The sequence below is a fragment of the Ipomoea triloba genome, chromosome 7, assembly GCF_003576645.1.
Source record: "Ipomoea triloba cultivar NCNSP0323 chromosome 7, ASM357664v1".
Taxonomy (NCBI): Eukaryota; Viridiplantae; Streptophyta; class Magnoliopsida; order Solanales; family Convolvulaceae; genus Ipomoea; species Ipomoea triloba.
The window spans coordinates 1,096,889-1,111,977 of record NC_044922.1 but is presented as its reverse complement, the minus strand read 5'-3'; the positions used below and the strand labels follow the sequence as shown (position 1 = coordinate 1,111,977).

The 15,089-nt window shown below is 38.7% G+C and overlaps 1 protein-coding gene and 1 long non-coding RNA gene across 5 annotated transcripts; one reads left to right on the top strand and one right to left on the bottom strand.

The window, feature by feature from the left end:
* Nucleotides 1-7,290: 7,290 nt before the first annotated feature.
* Nucleotides 7,291-7,936, bottom strand: LOC116025004. Its single transcript, XR_004099564.1, has 2 exons — nucleotides 7,825-7,936; nucleotides 7,291-7,427 (listed from the first exon to the last, which is right to left on the bottom strand). It is a non-coding gene; the product is annotated as an uncharacterized LOC116025004 (long non-coding RNA).
* Nucleotides 7,937-9,050: 1,114 nt separating this feature from the next.
* On the top strand, nucleotides 9,051-13,724 carry LOC116025841 (adrenodoxin-like protein 2, mitochondrial). Of its 4 annotated transcripts, none has more exons than XM_031267207.1 (9): nucleotides 9,051-9,272; nucleotides 9,692-9,761; nucleotides 9,857-9,942; nucleotides 11,793-11,848; nucleotides 11,982-12,088; nucleotides 12,226-12,275; nucleotides 12,390-12,472; nucleotides 12,547-12,688; nucleotides 13,495-13,724. In XM_031267207.1, the coding sequence occupies exons 1-8, from the start codon at nucleotides 9,204-9,206 to the stop codon at nucleotides 12,659-12,661; spliced, it is 636 nt and encodes a 211-aa protein (XP_031123067.1). In that variant the 5' UTR covers nucleotides 9,051-9,203; the 3' UTR covers nucleotides 12,662-12,688; nucleotides 13,495-13,724. The 4 variants fall into 4 exon arrangements, with proteins under 4 accessions (XP_031123067.1, XP_031123066.1, XP_031123068.1 ...); XM_031267206.1 differs by lacking the exon at nucleotides 13,495-13,724 and adding an exon at nucleotides 13,003-13,109; XM_031267208.1 differs by lacking the exon at nucleotides 13,495-13,724 and having other exon boundaries at nucleotides 9,860-9,942; nucleotides 12,547-12,827.
* The last annotated feature ends 1,365 nt before the right edge of the window (nucleotides 13,725-15,089 follow it).

Here is a 15,089-nt window from a genome sequence, read left to right as displayed (position 1 = left end):
TGGTTGTAGCTCCCATTCCCTACTTGGTGCTACACCAAGACACCAAATTTGTACGATCTCAGCTGGTGGTTGGTAAGTGCCTCAATACAACTGACTCTATTACATTGTAATATCTGTAAGCACAAAGAGTCAATATCGCTTCCACTGAGACTCGATCTCATTACCTCCTATATGGGAGAATCACTACATGCTATTTGAGTACAATGTGCTTGGCAAAAGGTAAACATGATAATAATTGAGATATTATATTTATATTCATGATATAAAATTTTGTGTACTAAATAAATTATTGTTCCGTTTTATTCAATAAGCAAAAATATTGCATTGTAATCGAGTTAATAGTACTTTAAACAATAAAAATACTAATAAAAAATGTTGGAGCGTGAGAGAGAAGGCGCGTGGGTGATAAGGGTGGCAAAACCGAAATTGTAATTTAGTTGTTGTTGGGCTGATAGGTACATTGAATGTGGACAACATTGAGCGTCAAAAGCGAAAATGAAACCAATGATCGGGCGGAGCCAAACTACGTACGTGTGCGGGTCAACATTTTCAAATGTAGGCCTAGGCGGCTGCGTTAAATTCACTATTAGCTGACCATTTTCAATTCGAAAAGACTATTTTATAGCAACTCAAAGGGTGATGAGCAGGGTATCAATATAAGCAATAGTTATACATGGACCCCTAATAATTAAAGTATGAAAACACTATAGAAAGTTTTACTAACACCTTGTTTGAAGTTACGAGAGATTTCTTCCATCACGAGTTTATGATTAAAATTGTATAATTAAACATGTTTGTGCTTGATAGCGCTTATCACTCAAGCAAAAAATTATAGTTGGTAACGAATGCGCAATTTATTTCCTTACTTATAGACCATCATCACATAGGCTATATGCTGGACTCGATCCTTAAGGACTTTATCGGTCTTTGCCCAACAATTTCCCAGCCACCGGGTGCTAGACTTCATCCATTACTGATCTCAGCCCAACACCCATAATGTGCAATCCAGTTATTACTTAAGCTTTTAGTTGAATACATCTTTCAAGAGCAACATGTAGTTGTCAATACAAGTCAACCTGATCGATACAAATTGACCTATTTTAACACGGGCTGAAACATTATAAATTCAACTTACTTTTTAATAGGTAAGTGAGTAAATAGACTAGCCATGATCAACTTTTTTGTAATACAAAATTCAAAATTTTACCTTTAAAAATTACAAAAATCATCATATTATATACTAAAATATAATTCAAAAATTCCATCCCATCTATACATACTTTGGTTTATATTGGATATATTCTAAAAGAGTAAGATTAGGACCATGAAAATTGTAACATAGAAATAGAAATTGGGGATTTATGGAGTGAGTAATAAAACAAATGAAATTTATTTAAAAAAAAAAAAAAACCATAAATTAAAACATCACATCATACCCTGCCCGCCGTAACCATACCACCACGGCGCCGGCGGCAGCTGCTGAAAGCCGTAATTATCGAACCTCATGGTGGCCTTCGCCGTCGGCGGCGGCGGAGCTAAACTCTTCAAATAGCAGTCATGGAAAGGGCAATCGGGAACCGAACACTCTTTACGAGCATGAACCTCCGCCTGAGGCGGCGGCACCGCCGCCGCATAACTCTCACGCACGTGGCCGGAATACAGTACATCCTCCTCCTCCTCATCATCGCTGCCGTGCAGCCGGCATTTCGGTTGCCGCCGGCGGCGACCTGATTTTTTCTCGGCGGAGTTATTGGGCTGTGGTGTTTTCGTGGCGGCGGCGGGGTAATCTGGAGTGGTATTGTCTCTGAGCTCAAGGCTGCAGTAGTACATAATTTCAGCCTCCCTGCCCTTAAGGTTTAGGGCACGTACAAGTTTTATAGGGTCTGCGTCTCCTCTTATTAGGACCCATTTCTTTTCTTCATCTAGGCCAACGGACTTCACTCCTACCACAATGGATTAATCAAACACTTACATTGACATAAACTAGCTGTATTATCAAACAAGACCAACCATAAAAATGAGTTAAATTCCAATTGGTATGTGGTGAGTCTAATATGTAATATGTGGGAGTCCTAATCGAACCAATGATGCATATTATGTTGTCATTTAGTTCGATATTAAAAAAAGTTCTTAGTCGTTATTTAAATGTACGCTTTAAATAAAACCCGCTTTATTATCCTATCTAGCAAAGAACTACACGGAATTAAACCAAATTAGGTTATACTATACGTTTATAATTGGTCAACTCATCAAATCCTTGTGTGTACCAAGTTAGTTATTTNCCTTGGCTATAGGCTCATTGACTTATTCATATTAGTTTGAGGCTAATTCAGATTCAATTTGAATCAGCGGGATGGGGGACAATGGTTGTAGCTCCCATGGCTATAGGCTCATTGACTTATTCATATTAGTTTGAGGCTAATTCAGATTCAATTTGAATCAGCGGGATGGGGGACAATGGTTGTAGCTCCCATTCCCTACTTGGTGCTACACCAAGACACCAAATTTGTACGATCTCAGCTGGTGGTTGGTAAGTGCCTCAATACAACTGACTCTATTACATTGTAATATCTGTAAGCACAAAGAGTCAATATCGCTTCCACTGAGACTCGATCTCATTACCTCCTATATGGGAGAATCACTACATGCTATTTGAGTACAATGTGCTTGGCAAAAGGTAAACATGATAATAATTGAGATATTATATTTATATTCATGATATAAAATTTTGTGTACTAAATAAATTATTGTTCCGTTTTATTCAATAAGCAAAAATATTGCATTGTAATCGAGTTAATAGTACTTTAAACAATAAAAATACTAATAAAAAATGTTGGAGCGTGAGAGAGAAGGCGCGTGGGTGATAAGGGTGGCAAAACCGAAATTGTAATTTAGTTGTTGTTGGGCTGATAGGTACATTGAATGTGGACAACATTGAGCGTCAAAAGCGAAAATGAAACCAATGATCGGGCGGAGCCAAACTACGTACGTGTGCGGGTCAACATTTTCAAATGTAGGCCTAGGCGGCTGCGTTAAATTCACTATTAGCTGACCATTTTCAATTCGAAAAGACTATTTTATAGCAACTCAAAGGGTGATGAGCAGGGTATCAATATAAGCAATAGTTATACATGGACCCCTAATAATTAAAGTATGAAAACACTATAGAAAGTTTTACTAACACCTTGTTTGAAGTTACGAGAGATTTCTTCCATCACGAGTTTATGATTAAAATTGTATAATTAAACATGTTTGTGCTTGATAGCGCTTATCACTCAAGCAAAAAATTATAGTTGGTAACGAATGCGCAATTTATTTCCTTACTTATAGACCATCATCACATAGGCTATATGCTGGACTCGATCCTTAAGGACTTTATCGGTCTTTGCCCAACAATTTCCCAGCCACCGGGTGCTAGACTTCATCCATTACTGATCTCAGCCCAACACCCATAATGTGCAATCCAGTTATTACTTAAGCTTTTAGTTGAATACATCTTTCAAGAGCAACATGTAGTTGTCAATACAAGTCAACCTGATCGATACAAATTGACCTATTTTAACACGGGCTGAAACATTATAAATTCAACTTACTTTTTAATAGGTAAGTGAGTAAATAGACTAGCCATGATCAACTTTTTTGTAATACAAAATTCAAAATTTTACCTTTAAAAATTACAAAAATCATCATATTATATACTAAAATATAATTCAAAAATTCCATCCCATCTATACATACTTTGGTTTATATTGGATATATTCTAAAAGAGTAAGATTAGGACCATGAAAATTGTAACATAGAAATAGAAATTGGGGATTTATGGAGTGAGTAATAAAACAAATGAAATTTATTTAAAAAAAAAAAAAAACCATAAATTAAAACATCACATCATACCCTGCCCGCCGTAACCATACCACCACGGCGCCGGCGGCAGCTGCTGAAAGCCGTAATTATCGAACCTCATGGTGGCCTTCGCCGTCGGCGGCGGCGGAGCTAAACTCTTCAAATAGCAGTCATGGAAAGGGCAATCGGGAACCGAACACTCTTTACGAGCATGAACCTCCGCCTGAGGCGGCGGCACCGCCGCCGCATAACTCTCACGCACGTGGCCGGAATACAGTACATCCTCCTCCTCCTCATCATCGCTGCCGTGCAGCCGGCATTTCGGTTGCCGCCGGCGGCGACCTGATTTTTTCTCGGCGGAGTTATTGGGCTGTGGTGTTTTCGTGGCGGCGGCGGGGTAATCTGGAGTGGTATTGTCTCTGAGCTCAAGGCTGCAGTAGTACATAATTTCAGCCTCCCTGCCCTTAAGGTTTAGGGCACGTACAAGTTTTATAGGGTCTGCGTCTCCTCTTATTAGGACCCATTTCTTTTCTTCATCTAGGCCAACGGACTTCACTCCTACCACAATGGATTAATCAAACACTTACATTGACATAAACTAGCTGTATTATCAAACAAGACCAACCATAAAAATGAGTTAAATTCCAATTGGTATGTGGTGAGTCTAATATGTAATATGTGGGAGTCCTAATCGAACCAATGATGCATATTATGTTGTCATTTAGTTCGATATTAAAAAAAGTTCTTAGTCGTTATTTAAATGTACGCTTTAAATAAAACCCGCTTTATTATCCTATCTAGCAAAGAACTACACGGAATTAAACCAAATTAGGTTATACTATACGTTTATAATTGGTCAACTCATCAAATCCTTGTGTGTACCAAGTTAGTTATTTGATAAATTAAACTCAACTGGGAATTAAATTGCCTCTTAAAGAATATTATGTAGATAAATATTATGAAAAATGCAATAATAAGTGAAGTATGTACCATCAACTTTTAAGAAGAGCTTCCTCAACTTCAAACAACATTCCTCGCAGGAACAACCATTTACTCTCAATATACAATTCTGCAATATATTAACAAAAAAAAAAAAGTCAAAACTAATAGCAATGTGTAATTTTTTTTTAAAACAGTAACAATGTGTAATTAATTAACCAGTTGATCAATTATATATGATTAAAAAATTACAGTAATTAAAATGCATGCATAATTAAGGTTATAAACCCTCTGCATAATTATAAATTACGTACCGGTTCGGGGACTTGATTTTCCATATGAAATTGCTCCGATAAAATTAAGAAATACGATATATGCTAGCAATTCTTCATGAAGAACCAAGAACCTGCATATAAAAAATAGAATGGTAAACTGAAAATATAAAATTTCCAAAGAACTAATGTTTTTATGTGACGAAGCAAACCAATATTCGAGGGTATGCAATGCTAAATCTTGCTTATATGTATTAGTTCATAATCAAGAGTTCAGCACCAGAAACACCTTGTGTAACAGCCTCAGTCAACAAATTAAGATTCATAAGTAAATGAAAAAAAAAAAAAGTTTTATGAAAAAAATATCGTCAACAAAATCACCACCAGTAATTTTAATGGAATGTAAATTTTCTCTACATTCATCATTAATTTTTTCAAATTAAATACTGTTGATAAAAATATATATTTTCACCAATAATCTTTAAATTCTATGAAGAACATATATAAGAGTATGGTATATACACTCACCTTTGATGGTGGCCGGCCTGGCCGATCCGATCCGATCCGAGAAGAAGGTGAAAAAAGAACGAGATAGCTATCTAGGGTTTACAGACAGCATATGCATGTTTTGACCATTGATTTGGTTTCCATAAAAGCATGCCATCTTGCCAACCTACATATACCATATATATGTTTGTATGGTTATCTCTTTTGATTAATTAATGATGTATATACCTTTTTTTTTAAACACTCATAATTATTTACAAAATAGTACTTAATTGTTCTATACTTTATCAATATATTTCAACTTAAAGAATCAATGTTCCCATCACCAGATCGATCAGTTCAATCTTGTGACTACCTATTTGGAATGGTATGATGTAAATATACTTATTAGTCAACTTTATTTATGCAATTTTTTGTGTCATCCTACAACCCCATGTAATGGGTTCAATTGAGAGGATATTAACAATAATTAATCTCGTAACTTTTTAGTACGAAAATCATGTTATACTCACTCCATAGTCACTTTTGTAGCTATGCTACAATTTACTTTGTTTTTTTTTAGTGACAAGAAAAATTCACGTTCATTATTACACAAGGGTGTGCACTTGGTAAACCCAGACTTGCATTGTCATCTTATCCGACAAATGCCTATAACATAATTGACCAAGAAGATAAATCAGCCTAGATTGTACATAATTGACCAAGAAGGACAATAGATTGCTCTCATTAGACGTCGAACTTGTAACATTGGTTGTCAAATCAACAAACTTGGCTCAAATTTTTTTAGAGTGACAACTATTATGCTAACTTAAGTGGATGGTAATCTAATAAATGCAGTGAAAATGAAAGGGGTGCATATATAGCGGCACCCTTAGCTTATGTAATTGTTCAGATATCTTAATATCCATTATATTGTTTATTGAACTTGAATCAAATTCATAACCAATAATTGTACAAGTATAATTGGTTCAACAATGGCATATGTATATAAGCTTTCCATCAAATGTATCTATAAACTTCTTTGCTGCTGAATCCCAGGAATCCGTACCCTCCTGTCTCTACATCACTTGGAATATTCCGACACCCTTCCAAGGAATCCACCTAATGAAATTAATAAATTAAACCACAAATTAGAAAATACGAATAAGAAATACAAACAGAATCATCCCAGAATCATCAATCTTTTATTAATCTTTTATTAATAAGGATGTACAGAGTTCATGTATAACTAAGAGTTTATAAATGACGAAGAAGAGATATTATCATACTATAATTTCTCTAGTAATGTCCACTATTTTATTGTTTCATTATTCTTTTAAGGCCGACTCGACCGAATTGACGAATTAATACGGCCAAGATAGGTACCTAGACAGTTGGCCGCCTAGAGGCTAAATTCGCCTAGTTGCCTAGAGGCTAAATTCACCTCCGCTTAACGGGCCGATTTTTACACCAGTGTAAAAATACAAAATTTCAAAAGAATAATGAAGCAATGGGCCGGGAGATGGAGTATGTACCGGTTGAGCTGGCTGCATGGAAAGGGGCAAGCCTAAAGACGTCAACTCTATAACGGCCGCTAATTTTTTCCCAAACTTTCGCCTGATAGCAGCTGAAACCCACGCCGCCGGGAGAATCCTCCGCCGCCGCCGCCATTGTTATGTAATAAATCTTCCCGGCAGTTGGCTGCTCGTTGAGATTCAGAATCTCCCGGAACACGAGGCCCGAATTCTTCTCGCTCTGGTTGTTGTGCTTCTCAATCGCGAACCGGGCCGCCGCCTCCGCTTTCTTGTAGGCGGCGCCGTCGCAACGGCTCACTCGCCGTATACCGCACGGTATCTTCAACCCGACATCATTCGACACATAGAAACCCTGAAAATCATAAAACAAATACAATAATAATACACATGTTTCACTCAATATGATAATTATCATCGTAAATAAAGACCTGTTTGATATTCATCAGCTAATTTTAATTTATTTGATCACTATTAACTTTTTAATTTGGTTAAACATTACTGCTCAAAACAATTTTTTTTATCAGCTATCAATTAACAACTAATTTATCAATTAAAAAAAAAATTAATTTACCAAACACGATTTTACAATTAACTAATTCTATTAACTAGTCAAACCCACTAATTCAGAATTAACAGAGGTTTACTAAATACCCACAAAATTTCCTAGCCCCAAGACCTCGACGTCGACCTATATTAAGTGGAGAACAATATAACTTATAAAGAATTCATTATAGACTTGATTAATGTACCTGGCTGTCGATGATGTCGTTCTGGTAAGTCGTATACTCAAAATCGTCAAAATAATACTCAGCCATCGTCGCAAAAAGTGAAGAAGAGCTAGCCGAGATAGATGGAGTGGAGAGAAGTTGACCGAAACTCTATGTATAATACAAGAGGGGGAGATTATATTTACGTATTTATTTTGGACTGTAATTAGTCTATACTTTTTATTTAATCTATTTTTTATTTTAAAAATCAGATTAGTTAATTAATTTATTATCTTGTCAAGCAAGAAAACACAACTATGGTTTCTGCACCGCCATGAAAGTATCGATGTATTTAAACCTTAGCAACAATCCAAGCCTTTTTTTTTTTTTTTTTATTTACTTTATTTTTTAAATTAAAGATTTATTTAATAAACTAATATTTTATACGCGCGATGTGCGAAAACTTATGTCCAATATTAAAATATTAATAAATACAAATAATTAAAATGTATAATTCAAATTATATATACACAAATAATATATGTATTTTATACACCCATATATCATTTACCATTAATAGAAATTTAATTAAAATATAATCAACCATTAAATTAATTATATAATAATTTTAATAAAATGACAATTAAAGAATAAGAAAAAGATATGATAGATATAGGTGTATGGTAATAATGATGGAGTTAAAAGTAACAGTGTTATAACGGGTAATTTTGTATAACAAGAATGTAGTAAGGATAATTTTGTCTAATAACATTGAAGTGTACAACATTTAAAGTAAAATGTACACATTTATTAGCATAAAAAAAGATGGACATAAATAAAGGATATAACCTTAATGTGATTGGAACTTATTATATTTTTAAATTAAGAAGTGGAATTTTGGGCCTACTAAAAACTTGTATTATATTTAATATGGGCCTGGTCGGATATTCTATTATTAGCCCATCTAAATGTTGGGCAACCGTTATTGCGTGTATTATGGTCTATACAGTTGTGTGAATCACGATTAAAAAATGATATTATTTCGTATATTTTTTTATGTAATCCGTTACAATATACAATTTTTATGATTTATAATATACATTAATTTAACACATAATATACATTATTTTAACTTATAAAGTGGATATTATTCTAATTCATAAATTTCACTGCGTCATTTTGGACCAATGATGGGCCCATCACCTTTCAAGGCCCATTAATAGATCTCCATCTTCCCCCGGTCTCCGCCGGAAAAGAACCACACAAAACTCATTCGAATCTTCTCGACGGGTCATACCCGTTTTTTCCATCGCGACCCGAACGCAGAGTTCGAGAGAGCTTTCCATTGAATAAACAGTAAAGAAACACTTTTATTGTTTTCCTATCAGGTTTTCCGTTCACGGCGAATAACCAATCTTCCAATGCTCCGTTCCAACGGTATCCGCCGGCTAGCTCCCCGCTACCTCTCCGCTCAGCTCCGGCCGAATTCTGTATTTATTCCGATTTCTATCTCTCTATATTTCTGAACATAAATGTGTGTGTGTGCATTATTGCATGAAGATAATATGGATTTCTCAATCTGCTTGCTCACTTATGTGGTGTTTAGTAAATAACTGTTAGCTGGTTAGCTGATTGGATTAGTGCTTTTGACTAGTTAATAATATTAGTTGATTGTAGAAAGATTTTAAGGAAATTAGCAGGTAGTTGATAGCTGATTATATGCAAATAATTTTGTCAAAAAGCTAATCAGTTGAGCAACTTTTTTAATTTTAGTGTTTTGGAGTAATAAGCTGTTACAAAAAGTTAATTAATCAAACACTTATATTGACGGTTTAACTAAGTAAAACAACTAATAGTGGTCAAATAAGCCAAAATTGGCCGATAAGCTAAATTTGTTGTGTAATTGCAGGTTAGTAAGAATTATACTAAGGAAAAGTGCTACCTTCCTGACATCCTTGTTAATCCGGTTTCTGTAAATGGTATGAGAATTTTATCACATTGATTTCGGTTTTATTTTATTTCTTTTATTTTTGAATAATATGAGCTCTTATGTCTCAAGTATTGCTATGATTAGCAGATAGGACTGCAAGAGAGTGGTACAGAATACTTGGTGTAAAAAGTAATGCAAGTGCATACCTTTCCTGGGAAACTTCTTTTGCAGTAAGTATTTGAGTGCATTTATCAGATATTATTTGCTTGTGTGAGTTGTGTCTTCTGAATTTTACTAGTTTATGTTACTAGGTTCATGTAACCGATGTAATCAAACTGAAAGGCTTCTCTAACTTTGATATGTTAATGGAGAAAAACATGAATGACTTCATAGGCAACTCAGTGTCTTTAGCTTTCTTTATTTAAAAGTTAAGTTAAAAGTTCAAGGCAGTTCTAGGAACAGGACATTTACTAATCTCTGTAGTATACATGATTGCGTATACTAATGCAGATTGATAGAGTATTCAAATTACGAGGAGGATTGCTATATCATTATACGCTTTAGTTTAAGAAGGTGGTTATCTATAAAGATTCTTAGAGTGACAGTAAGCAAGCAAAGAACAAGAAATATGAGTTAGTACTGTAGGCTATACGTTATTTTTCTGTGCCTAGATTTTCTTTTGATCTCAAAAAAATGTGCATTGCGTCTTTATTTCCTCCCCTTTTCACACCAGAATAGAAGAAAATGGTAAAACAGAAGATCCTTTCATCAGTTTTTCCTTCCTTTTTTACCCCCCTACCCCCCCCCCCCCCCCCCCCCCCCCCCCCCCCCCCCCCCCCCCCCCCCCCCCCCCCCCCCCCCCCCCCCCCCCCCCCCCCCCCCCCCCCCCCCCCCCCCCCCCCCCCCCCCCCCCCCCCCCCCCCCCCCCCCCCCCCCCCCCCCCCCCCCCCCCCCCCCCCCCCCCCCCCCCCCCCCCCCCCCCCCCCCCCCCCCCCCCCCCCCCCCCCCCCCCCCCCCCCCCCCCCCCCCCCCCCCCCCCCCCCCCCCCCCCCCCCCCCCCCCCCCCCCCCCCCCCCCCCCCCCCCCCCCCCCCCCCCCCCCCCCCCCCCCCCCCCCCCCCCCCCCCCCCCCCCCCCCCCCCCCCCCCCCCCCCCCCCCCCCCCCCCCCCCCCCCCCCCCCCCCCCCCCCCCCCCCCCCCCCCCCCCCCCCCCCCCCCCCCCCCCCCCCCCCCCCCCCCCCCCCCCCCCCCCCCCCCCCCCCCCCCCCCCCCCCCCCCCCCCCCCCCCCCCCCCCCCCCCCCCCCCCCCCCCCCCCCCCCCCCCCCCCCCCCCCCCCCCCCCCCCCCCCCCCCCCCCCCCCCCCCCCCCCCCCCCCCCCCCCCCCCCCCCCCCCCCCCCCCCCCCCCCCCCCCCCCCCCCCCCCCCCCCCCCCCCCCCCCCCCCCCCCCCCCCCCCCCCCCCCCCCCCCCCCCCCCCCCCCCCCCCCCCCCCCCCCCCCCCCCCCCCCCCCCCCCCCCCCCCCCCCCCCCCCCCCCCCCCCCCCCCCCCCCCCCCCCCCCCCCCCCCCCCCCCCCCCCCCCCCCCCCCCCCCCCCCCCCCCCCCCCCCCCCCCCCCCCCCCCCCCCCCCCCCCCCCCCCCCCCCCCCCCCCCCCCCCCCCCCCCCCCCCCCCCCCCCCCCCCCCCCCCCCCCCCCCCCCCCCCCCCCCCCCCCCCCCCCCCCCCCCCCCCCCCCCCCCCCCCCCCCCCCCCCCCCCCCNCCCCCCCCCCCCCCCCCCCCCTCCCTCTCTCTCTCTCTCTCTCTTACCCCAAAGCAGAAGAAAATGGGGAAGCAGAAAATCCTGTTGTATGAAATTTTCATGTCGTATGGGAGTTAGAGACACTTAAGAACCTATATTTTCTATTTCATTTGCAACTAAAATGTTCGTTCCATTACCCAAATTGTGCTATATATGTGTATGTGTGTGTGTGTGTGTAATCTTCCTTTGGTTTTTTGGTTTGGGAAGGGGAATGAATGTTTCTTTTGTACATAAAATTAATGATCTTTTGAGAATGCCAATTTTTTCCCCTTCTGTGTTCCAGAGGCATCAACAATTTTGCTCTGAAGCAGGGAGCAACAACTCAGAAGAAGGGCAAAAGTATGTTCATCTATCTTCTTTATTTTTATGATTTGTCTGGTTTGCAATACGTTGAATTTCCTCAACATTTATACATGTCAAATAAGCCTCTGGTTTTCATTTTCCCCTGATTTGTCTTGTTTGCAATTTGTAGAATTTCGGTAACATTTGTGGACAAGGATGGAGAAGAGCATCATATAAAAGTTCCTCTTGGAATGTCTATGTTAGAAGCTGCTCATCAAAATGACATTGACCTTGAAGGTAGGCTCTCTGATAGCCTGGCGGTCTATTTTCCTCTTGCTATATTATAGTTCCTTCAATGTCATGATATATGTGTCTTTATGTTATACTTTATTGACATTTTGATGCAACAAAATATAATGTCGGCCCTTATGCAGGAGCATGTGAAGGGTCACTTGCCTGCTCTACTTGTCATGTAATCGTGATGGTATGCATATATACTTCATTGTCTCACATTCTCGTAACAGAGAAACATTCCCCGAAATTTTCAAAAATTTCATACTAGTAGCCTAATCTTCTGCATGCTAACTTGCATTGATAGGATGTGGACTACTACAATAAACTAGAAGACCCAAGCGACGAAGAGAATGACATGTTGGATCTTGCTTTCGGCCTCACAGAAACGTAGGTTTTTGGCTTCTCACTGTCTTTTAATGTTTAATCATTTATAGTCTCAAGCGCGTATTTTCTGTCTTTAGTTCACGCCTGGGTTGTCAAATAGTCGCAAAACCTGAACTCGATGGAATTCGGTTAGCCCTTCCTGCAGCCACCAGAAATTTTGCTGTCGATGGATATAAGCCAAAACCACATTAAACACATCTGTCAAAGGGCCTTTTTGCTGTAAGTATCTGTAACTTGAGATTCTTTGACCTGTATAACAACATATTAGCATGAAATTATTTTATTTAAAAAAAAAAAGAAAGAAAGAAAGAAGTTTTGGTACATGGGCGGTTATAGCCGTAATTGAAAATTCACTGAACCTTCACTGTTCATTGCTCTATAAGAGTTTTCTTCTAAGACATTCAACTGCAGAAGCTTCCAAGTGTATTCCTAATCATCATACAAAAGCTAACAGATCCGCTGATGTTCATTTAATCATTTCGTTCATATTTTCCAACAAATTTCCATTCATTAGTTTTCAATATTTCCCGCAGGTTGCTTTTCTTGAATCTATAACTTGCATTTATGCTATTGTCATGAACAGATAGACCATATTTGGTAATATAGTTAGTTTATCAATCAATTTTAATTTATTTGTCCACTTTAGCTGTTTGACTTGGTTAAACAATCAATATAAGTGATTGATTAATTAGTTTTTTGTAACAGCTTATTGTTCCAAAATGTTAAAATTAAAATTGTTGCTCAAAGCAGTTTTTTCGACCAGTTTTTTTAGAGTCATTTTGTATGTAATCAGCTAACAACTAATTTATCAGACATCTTTCTACAATCAATTAATACTATTAACTAGTCAAACTTACTACCTCAATAATTCACTAATCCAATAATTTAACAATTATTTACCAAACACCTCCAAAGTGGTGATGTTTTAATACGTGTAAAAAATTTAGAAATAAAAAATTCATTTATAGTTTATTTCTGATTGACAAGTTAGTATTGTCTTTATGTCCTCTTAACCTTTCTTTCAGCCATAATTAATCCATTTGAAGAAAATGCCAAGCTTGGTATTATTCTTAAGCAATCGGTATAGAGATGTAACGTTAAAACCTCCGTGTTTACTTCGTGTATAGCCGATGTAAGTCTCGATCTCTCAACTAGACTGATTGACTTAGCAATAGTTATTGTATAGACCGTGATCTACACAGCTAACAATAATTATTTGCCTTGACTTAGTATAAATTTACTCGCATTTGGATACAATGTTATACTAGACTGATTGACTTAGCAATAGTTACTGATTGACTTAGCAATAGTTATTGTATAGATCGTGATCTACACAGTTAACAATAATTATTTGCCTTGACTTAGTATAAATTTACTCGCATTTGGATACAATGTTATACTAGACTGATTGACTTAGCAATAGTTATTGCGTGGACTGTGATCACACAGCTAACAATAATTATTTGCCTTGACTTAGTATAACTTTACTCGCATTTGGATACAATGTTCAATTTGATACGGCATTAAGTCAAGATTTTAATAAGATCATTACTCACCATAAAAGTTAGCACATTAGTGGATGTTTGACCCAATTTAAATATTACTTTATAATTTCTTGTGGAGCCGATGTAAAATTGTATCATAATTCTAGTGTACAATCATCCAAAATAAGTTGATGCACAACTTTACTAACAATCATAAAATGCAACGTTTGATTTTAGTGTACGGAACCTAATATTAATATTTTACTTTTTAGCTCATATAAGTTCCATATATAACCAAAGAAATAAAACAACGGAAAAAGGACAACAAAATATTTCGTTGGCATTCTTAGAGACTAAGACTATTTGTTTTTCTTTTCCAGGTAGTTTACGTTGACATTATCCTTTCCTTTTTTTAATAAAGAGAAACAAATTCATTTTTCGTGTTATAAACGCTATCACTAATTCACTAAGTTATCAGGAAAATAAAAAAATTTAATCATTTCAGTAATAAAACTGCAAGGCAAAAAGGGGTAAGATCTTTGATTAATGATGTCAAAGATCTGACTCGTCTCGTCTCACGGATTGAGACCCGTGAGACGGTCTCACAAAACTTTTACTCATTTTTAAATATATAAATTATGAACTAATACTATATTAAATATTACAAAAAAAAAGTGAATAGTAAATAACTCCAATTAAGTCTCACTAATTAAACAAAATTGGCTTAAAAAAAAACTACAATTATTATTTTTGAGTGATGAGGAAAACATGCACTAACTACCAAAAGGTGTGAATTGAGAAAGCATTGCCAATAAATCAAAAGTCCTAATATGAGAATTATGTTTTACTTATTCGGCCATCCGAGTATTTTCTGAGACTAAAAAGGGGGAAATCTCCATTGAATAACTTAAATAATAATGAATGAAGGAGCAGTTGAGTTGCTATGAAGTTGCATATGATTGGCCTATAGATTCTGATGTACAACTAACCATGAAATCAACCCAGTGGGGTAGCTCAAGTGACAAGTGAACTCTCTTTGTGGGGAGGAATTTCGGAAGAACCCGGGTTCAATTCCCACAAGTGACGATTCCCCCGTGGGCCAGCTCCCGTGCCTTCTGGAGCGAAAAAAAAACCAT

Coding starts and splice junctions, on each gene's coding strand:
- LOC116025841 (XM_031267207.1), top strand. CDS start 9,204: ATGCTCCGTTCCAACGGTATCCGCCGGCTAGCTCCCCGCTACCTCTCC. Junction 11,849..11,981: donor AACTCAGAAGAAGGGCAAAA/GTATGTTCATCT, acceptor TGCAATTTGTAG/AATTTCGGTAACATTTGTGG. Junction 12,276..12,389: donor CTTGTCATGTAATCGTGATG/GTATGCATATAT, acceptor TTGCATTGATAG/GATGTGGACTACTACAATAA.